Source organism: Haliotis asinina, chromosome 4 (assembly GCF_037392515.1).
Source record: "Haliotis asinina isolate JCU_RB_2024 chromosome 4, JCU_Hal_asi_v2, whole genome shotgun sequence".
Lineage (NCBI taxonomy): Eukaryota > Metazoa > Mollusca > Gastropoda > Lepetellida > Haliotidae > Haliotis > Haliotis asinina.
In genome coordinates, this window is record NC_090283.1 from 70,089,939 (window position 1) to 70,099,082 (window position 9,144).

General features: G+C 43.0%; 1 protein-coding gene and 1 pseudogene across 1 annotated transcript; one reads left to right on the forward strand and one right to left on the reverse strand.

The window, feature by feature from the left end:
* Nucleotides 1–3,142: 3,142 nt before the first annotated feature.
* LOC137281131 (uncharacterized) lies at nucleotides 3,143–4,498 on the reverse strand. Its single transcript, XM_067812260.1, has one exon. The coding sequence runs from the start codon at nucleotides 4,496–4,498 to the stop codon at nucleotides 3,143–3,145; it is 1,356 nt and encodes a 451-aa protein (XP_067668361.1).
* Nucleotides 4,499–6,939: 2,441 nt separating this feature from the next.
* LOC137282035 (uncharacterized) lies at nucleotides 6,940–7,479 on the forward strand (annotated as a pseudogene).
* Nucleotides 7,480–9,144: the final 1,665 nt, after the last annotated feature.

Here is a 9,144-nt window from a genome sequence, read left to right on the forward strand (position 1 = left end):
CCCCCTGTGTCGTCAAAGGTTAACCGGAAGCCTTGAATTCTGGGTGAGAGGAAGTGACGTCATCGCCGGAAGAGCCTTGAATTCTGGGTGAGAGGAAGTGACGTCATAACCGATGTGTGGGGATTCTGGGAATTATTGCGAAATAATATCAGAGACAGACAATGAAATTACACACGCCTCTTTACGGATATATTTTAATGGCTGTTGGGACAAAATGTGTATAGTGTGTCAGAGTTCCTCATTAGTAAACGAAACTAGTATTCGTATTTGAAAAAATGCATTTGTTTGCATTGTGATGTTTATTGACGTGTTTGCTATGAAGTCTTTGAATGTCATTTAGAAGTGAAAATACATAAGAATGAAGATTTTTTATGGATATCAACTTCTTTATGAGAGAACACAACGTTTCGGAGTTAATGCTTACTCCTTCATCAGGTGATTGAGAAAGGGATACAGAGGTGTATTTATATGTACAGGTAAAAACAATAACAAAGTAACAAGTGGAATGAGTTAACGAAAGCTAGTATAAACAAGCACTGATAGGAAGCCGATAGTTAAGATAACAATGATGGAAGCCAATGGTAATGCATTACAGTTGATTGGATATGTTTACATAACACAGATACGGGGTAAGGACGATGTACATGATTGGGGATGAGGATGGAAGCCAATGGTGATACATTACGCATGATAGGATGATGTACATAACACACGATAGGGGGTGAGCATGTTTACATGAGGGTTGATGATGTACAAACACAAGTAGGTAAGGATGTACTCGGGTAGATTGGCTATACATGAATTACATAGATAGAATGTACACAGGTAGATGAGATTAATTTATCAATAAGTCCCAGGCACTTGGTAGGTACACTCCTTGGTCGCGGTTGATGGCTGGTTTCTGTCTCCGGATCTCGATGGCCTCTTGCAGTTTCCTTTGGCGCCAGTTGTTGTTGTTGGTAGATAGTATCCTAGTGTCCTCCCATCGAATTGAGTGTTCAGGGTTCTTGAGAATGTGTTCAGAGATGGCCGATTTCTGGTCGAGTTTCCTGACTGAGGTCTGATGTTCCTTCATTCTGGTGTTGATTGGTCTCAGCGTTTCTCCAATGTATAGGTCGCCACAGTTGCAAGGGATCTGGTAGATGCATCCTCTCGGGTTAGGGTGTTCACAGCTGGGTCCTTTACCGTTGGCTTTTAGGTAGGTCTTGATGGTCTTGCCACTGGAGAAGGTGACATCGATGCTGGCTTTGGTCTTGATGAGGCGTGATATTTGATGACTGATGGGGCGATCTTGCATGTACTTCATACGAGGTGGGTCTGGTACATCCAACGCGTCAGGGTCGAAATATGCATTGCAGTCACAGGAATCAATGCCAGAGTCGTAGTTGGTATCCTTTCAGCATGAAAGCATGACATCCTTTCAGCTCTGCAGTCACACTAAGAATGACGGTTTCAGTCAAAAATGTCAACAAAACGCGTCAACGACGTCGTTAACCAATCAGCGAGCACCCAACCTGCAGCCGGGTCGTTGTAGGCGTGTCCGTGGACCAGTTAATCTTTAATACTACTCAGGGATTATTCTCCAACGGTTGTCGCCATCTAACGGTGAATAAATGGGGCAAGTTATCTTTAAAAAAAAGATGGGTAAAACACCCAGTATCCAAGTGAAGATAATCCGTGCCTTATCAATGGGAGATTAAGATAACTGCACCACGCTTCGTAAATCTTTAGCTGAGTGCTACTCAGATTATAATCCCACATCTGGGTCCTCTCGCAGTATCTTCAGTGGATTAAGATACACATATCGCCTTTAAACAAAGGTGACCTAATCTTATGTTGATTACTACTCGGTGTATGCTGACCACATTAATATTAGTGTTTTGACTAATCAACAACCGTAATACGCTATCAACACATTACAAGGTCTTTGAAATTGAAGCAGCAAGTGAAAATAGGAAAAACAATGTGTTCCATTCATATATTTATTTCACTTTGAAATAGTGGTACGTCGTGCCATCTTCGCCATGTTCAAATAATGAAGCATGTTGCCACCCACACACCAGCGTTGAGGTGTGGCACGTCCGATTTCAGTGTGGGTAAATATTGTTGTTGGTTTTTTTTGTTTTGTCCTCGAAACACTTTATGAGAGTTTATCACAGTAGTGTACTAGTTCATTTTTCCAACCATATGGAAGGGTTTCCAGTGGCGACCCATCTTCGTTGTACAACACACGTCTCTTTGTTTAGACCATCCTGTATTTCTTGGCAGTTTTCACATACATCAGCTGATTGCTCGGTTTAAAACCCAGATGTACGATACGGTTAGGAGAGTCCACACTTTTTGAGTCGGTCTGTCTTTCGCATATGAGTGCTTTGACACTATCAAAGTTAATATGTTGGCTTGCACGATAGTTGAGTGTGAACCCCCTAACCTTACACACTGTCCGTATGCCGTCTTTTGTAGGGCGTACCAATTTGTAGGCATAGTTCTTTGGGCCACCTGACACGAAAGTTGATATGGTGTTGCCATCCAGTTCATCTGTCAGGCCTCCGAAAGTATCTCCTAAAGACGGGTTCCAAACACCAGGCTTGTGGACGTAAATGATGCTATCCGTGTCGAAGTACAGCACCCTCCGTTCAAGCGACGCCAGGTAGCTGTGAAAACAAAACAAAAGAAATGTACATATATTGTAAACACCCTTATGATGTTTTCACACAATGTCTCAATTATTCCACATTGAACTTGATAACTTTACCTGTATAATTTGAGTCGCGCTTGTGCTGTAACCCAGGCGGCGATTACGACACTGGAGGCAGGATGAGTAGAATGGAAATCCTTCCTCGGTTCAGTGGACACGAACAGCATGTTTTCGTTGACGATGAGGACATCTTTGACTTCATGCCGCTCGTCTCGCAACATGGCAAAGAATCCGGAAGGTTCTGTTACATAACTGGCTTTTCTAAATCCTAATCTCTGCCCAAACTTGCCCCAGTGATTATTAAGGCATCCTTTTGCCAATGTCCGCAGCCCCGGATATTCCTGATTTTTGTTTCATCGAATCTAACCCCCTCTTTCTGGTAAATCTGCTCAACATAATTTTGTGGATCGGTAGATCCTTCAGGCAGGTCGCTGGCTTCTTGTTTTATTTTGAAAAAGTTATCCACATGTTTTGCAAATAAGCCTCCTTGGTGGGTATTTCTGCAATATTGGGAAAATCTTTTTCAAAATGCCACGCTTCGAATATGTGGAGAACCCTGTATCCATACTCGCGTACAGCTGTCTGCACCTCAGTGGTTGTGTATGTCACCACCCATGCACGTTCCTCATCCGTATGTTGACAGTCCACATCCAGCTGGCCATCTGCACATGTTCTGCATAGAGGGAACATGAGTTTCCCACCAGCTCTGTATGGCAATAAGGGATGGTACAGCTTTGTGGGAGGAAGGATACGGCACTGGATGAGTCCTTCTAGCTGATTCAACTGCGACACGGGAGGATGATCTACAACCGAAGGGTGACCCAGCGGGAATTTTCCGTACTTGCAAATGTAAGGATACAGGGAACACCCATCTACATATTTGATTTCTTCATCTTCTTTGGCAGAATAATGTAGTTTTGTGGCATTTGTTCTTCCCCCAAAGAAGGCGTCACGAGGGTCTAAGGGATTAGGCATGAATTCGAAGCTGGCAATGAATTCTTTCAATTCTGGATTTGCTTTCTGACTGTCTTTGAATTCCCATTCCCATATCTGAACAATTTTCTCCACGTCTTTATGCTGACTAAGTACAGCAAGACGATAGAGGGTTTTTTGGTAAAGCTCTCTCATGGTTATACCCAGGGTAGGATGTGCTTCACACCGAGCAGCCTTGTAACACTTCGTACAACCATGCCAGAAACAGCCCATGAATTCAAAGACAGTCTTTCTTTCCCTGTCGTATCCATCAACGCTGTACCGGGATCCATCCAAACACTGGAACATAGCTTCCCCTACATTGCGTGCATGCTCTATTTTGAGATTTGGGTCTTGATGCATTAACCATCTTAACCACTGGAGACACTGTATCGAGTAGCGTCTCTCCGGTTTGTATCCATGAGGTGGTATGATGGCAATGGTTTCAGGCTCCAGGTAGTTTTTCCTGAACACGAGCATACACGCCATAGGCAGGGTTGTTGCATCTAGAAAAGGATCCACGTTGTTTTGGCTGATGAATACGTCACGGAAGGCAGCACATCCTCTCCTCTGAATATCGACATCATTTTGGCAGTAAGACAGTATGTCCTCAGACATGGTGAATACAGCATTTGCAGATTTTTTCTCATTGTACCATTTGATGAAAGTTTCACGTTCACCTGAGGACATACTGTCGGGACCATAGGTGTCCATGGGAGGGTAGGCTCCTACGTAATTATTCTTGACTTTCGTATTGAAGAAATGAGGGAAGTACAGTTTTGATAGCTCAGACAGTCCAAAGGTTTTCGGAAATGATTTCAACGGCATGTTGAGGAAATTCAAAGAATCTTTGAAGGTCAATCGCCCCACTTTCATCATCGGAATCTGCTGACCCCTGAGTACAATGTTTGGAGCAACCACCAAGTGCTTGTTAAAGTATTGTAGCAGCATCATATCCACGATAAATGTGGGCTATGACCAACACTTCATCTTTGTCTTCCTCACCAGCTTGGTCTTCCTGTATAGCCGAATTAGGGACATCCCTCTTTCTCTTCTTGTTTGGTTTCTTGTCAACAAGGGATAGAAGCCACCCTCCCATTTCCTCCAAAGACTAGTGATCTAGAAGGCCATACATCTTCCTTTCTCCAAGGACATCGAACACACAGATCGGTTGATGTGTCCCCAATACACCTACCACATCCATGATGCACTACACACAAGTTTGGTATATGTACACCCGTCTCCTTTTGTTGATCATATTTGAGACGGTGTCTGCAGTGTTTGGAGTAGTGTCTTGGTCCTCCACTATGGGTGTGACATAGCACAGGTGTTTCTGGGTAAGGGGCTCCTTACAGTTCTTACATAGTCGTTGTTCCGAACATGTATGGTTGAGGGTATTGTCCTTCTGATGGCAGTTGGAACAACGATGTAGGGATTGGCACGTGTTAGTGATGATACCAGCTTTGTTTGGATGCATCTCTTTGTGGCGCTGGTAACAATAGGAAGTGGGAAACCACCTCTTGCAGTCCAGGCATGGAATGCCTTCATCTTCAGCTTTACCACCATAGTCAGGGCGCCTACATTGGTGACATCTAAATTCCCTGGTACAGCGATGGTCTTCTTTGTTGTTAAACCCAATGTCGCAATCTTCACAATATTCGCTGTACCCGATGAAAGCTGTCATCGATGTAATCACATCATAGTGGCTATTGTGGTGGTAAAGATGAATTCCCACTTCACTCTTGTACAATAGCTTGTTGTAGACATCTTGGGAATACACCTTGAGCTGATATTCCGGTGCCAGGTATTCGCTAAAAACAGCCCAAGTTTCTCGCCCCAAGCATGGTCCAGACTCAATACCGATTCCTCTGAACATTTTAACTGCCTCCTCTTTTTGAACATTAGCCCTGTTTGTTCTTGTCAGGGCAGTTCTCCTGGCATCCCACGCTTTGCAGTTGGGCTCAAGTCGTCGAAATGGTGTAGGTTTATTTGCATAGTGTAGTCCTACAACCACTGCTCGGGCGAAGCACAAGTCGTCATAGTTCTTTATCCTAAATATGCATTGCTTCATTTCCAAAAATATAGCCAGGTTCTTGGGACTGTGTTTGGAGCGGTGTCCTTGCCCTTCACCAATGCGATCCGGGCCCTCTACATGGAGGATTCAATGTCCATGGCAGCATCAATCCTTGCATTGTCGTTGCTTTGGTGTACTTTTTCTACCGTGGCCATGATATCCTCTCCATGCAATACATGCAGCCGACGAAAGGGTATTCTAATGGGAACATTTAACCCCGGATGATTCAAGGCAAGACCTATCCTATCATTGTCTTGACCATTCACATCTAGTCTCAGGTTTTGTTTGATAGCATCGAACTGTTCTCTAAGCACCTGAGGTAATTCAGTCGTCGAGCTCTTTGCCTGGTCACCCGTCTCATGAAATAGGCTGGAACAACGGCTCCTCCTTGCTGTTCTGGCTGCCGGTCCATATCATTCATGTGGCTGGCTAAAGCAAGGTCCTCCTCGGTCTCTTCCAAATGCTCAAGCAGAGACATGTCATCGTCAAGTTCCTGCTCTAATTCGTCCAAGTGTTACAGCATGGATAGCCCGTCCTCAACTTCCGCTGTATGACTGGCTAACAGTTCATCTTCTTCCCGTTCAAGCTGTTGTTCAACTTCCTCAAGGTGGGCAGCAGGGAGCTGGGATTCTCCGTCTTCATGCAGCGATGCCATACCTCCACGCTGCAAAAAAGATACGGCAACATCCAGTCTGATATACTCTGGAAAGACAGTTGTATTTATATAGGTGTACAGTGTCACGTGACACTTTAAACATGTCACAACTTGTTCAGACAGATAACACCCTACTTGGAATGTGTTTACATATAAGTCATGATATAAAACAACGTTTCGTTAAATGGAAATAAGATTGAATCAATTGTCAAACAGCATCCGTAAAACAAACACTTTACAACTTAACTATATTCTATTATTTGGAGACAAAGAACCTTCGTGTGTGTGTGTGTGTGTGTGTGTGTGTGTGTGTGTGATTGCTAATCCTCTTATCATGAGTGACACGATCGTTACTAAGCCGATAAGTCGGATTTATGATAATGCTCCTCTTATCTGAGCGTTCAGGAGTAGTATTAACAGTCTCTGTCTTATCTTCTTTGGATCGTTTGCATGTTTAAAACTACGTGTCTGTACATGAAGCCTGGTCACCAATGAGGGGTATAAATGTAACTGTCCACTGTACTTATTATCAACTTCACAATGGCAGACAGTGCAGCAATATTCCCAAGGGATGATCAACGATGTCAGCTAGCTCTTGGAGGCAACGTCTTTGTCGTGGCAATGGTGAGATGAAAATACACATCAGGGAATATGAACAAGGGAGAGGAAGATGGTTTCCTATGAAACGAGGAATCGCATTGACGTTACAACGCTGGTTGGAGCTTGTTTCAAACAAAAGGAGGATAGAAGAGGCAATGGAAAGACAACCTGGAACACTGAGATGTCATCTTGGAGGAAATGTTTATGCAGAAATGGATAGTGCATACCCCGGATTGGACATACGCAAATGGTACTGGTGTGGAAAGGAGAATACCATCTAGCCACATAAATACTCAAGCTGAATGTTGATCAGCTGTACAGCTTCTAAATTGCTTTATCGCAATCCCGGACTTTGTCTCTGAAATTTCGAACGTTGTGCCCTGCTGCATGCATCGGGATCACATGAACCAGTTTGGTTATTTTATGTGTTCAGAATGTAACCCAAATGGGTTGTCCGTGTGGGACTCAACTCATATGTAACCTACACTTGTTTAAAGTATGTATTAAACCTGTTCAATTTTATTCCATGAGTGTTATTTTCTTGTCCTTTAAAAGGTGTATATATAGCGCATTTAAACATTAGTAGGTTAAGGATTGGTCATGGCTGGTCATACGATTGTCCCCTGGGACACTATTTTGTTCACACATCCATTTCGACTACTCGTTAGTGGATGCAGTGGAGCCGGTAAAACCACTTTTGTATATAACTTATTGCAAAGTTTGGATGGGGAACCGGACGTCATAGTGTGGGTATTCAGCGAACATCAACCTCTGTATGATGAAATATCGAATGTTTGCGCAAGACTCGCTGTTGCTATATATTTCGTACATAGCGTGGTAGAAGCGGAGGGGTACATTCAGAAAAAAACAGCTGGCTAGTCGTGAATGATTTCCTAGGTGATATTACGTCTGAGGAGGAATTAGAACTACTCAGGTGGTTTGTAAAAAAGTCGAGTCACAGGAACGTGGCACTCATATACTTACAACAGAATTTATTTAATAAAACGAGAAAACGCGCTACCATAGATCAATTAGTTTAAACTGTACACATATGGTTATTTACAAGAACCCTCGAGACAGTTCTCAGATAGAAACACTACCACGTCAAGTATTTCCAACAAAGATAACATTTATCCAAGATGCCTATTGTAAAGCAACAAGAAAACCATATACATATATTCTTTTAGATTTGACTCCCACTGTGCCAGATGAATTAAGAGTGAAAAGTAACATATTTGACGGATCGTGTGATATACACCTCCCCCTATAAATATGGTTACAAACTACTTGTACCAATCACACATGTCTGACAGTGAACAAGCGAACATGTCGTGGCTTGCCGCGCGTAAAAAGATGACTTGCTGTAATGATAGTAGTACCGACATGGACGATAGCAGCTATAGTGATGATAGCGGCACAAGCGATTACACGTCTTCCAGTTCCGAAAGTGAAATGAGTAGTAGCGAAACTGACCTTAGTGAGGAGAAAATAAGCTGTAATGATAGCAATGGATACCATGATTCAAAAGCATTTGACCACGTGATAGATAAGAATACTGTTAAAGTATATAATACAGATCGCGCCAATGCACCACGCAGACTTAAGTTAGTCATTCCACCGGTCAAACCTTGGGAATCATCATGAATAAAAGCAAGGTTCAGAAGAATGCACATATTTTGCATGATGTGTGCAGAACAAATCCGCGAGTGAGGAAAAGCATAGTTAGACAGCTACCCAAAGAGGTTATAGATGCCCTGAGAGTGAAGTTGCCATCAATATATTTAAGGGTAATCTCCCGATGATGGTCAGTCAGAGAGAAAAGCTGCTGAAGTACAGATCAAAATTGCATCGACTGAGTCATAAGTCCGTAACGGTTAAAGAGAAAAAACGAATACTCCAGCGAAAAGGCGGGTTTATCGGGGCCTTAGCTTCCGTGTTAGCTCGCAATTAAGGTCCTTGTGTCATGATGTCCAAGGACTTTTCTAAACGCATGATATTTATTCCTTATACGTTATACGATCACTTGACTGAAACAACTCACAACAGTGTGCTGAACAAGAACGCTTTGTAACCCAAACTAGAAAAAATAATTTAAACAATATCCAGGATGTTTTGGAAGAGTACGAGAACCCTCATGACCCTGTA

Coding starts and splice junctions, on each gene's coding strand:
- LOC137281131 (XM_067812260.1), bottom strand. CDS start 4,498: ATGCCGTTGAAATCATTTCCGAAAACCTTTGGACTGTCTGAGCTATCA.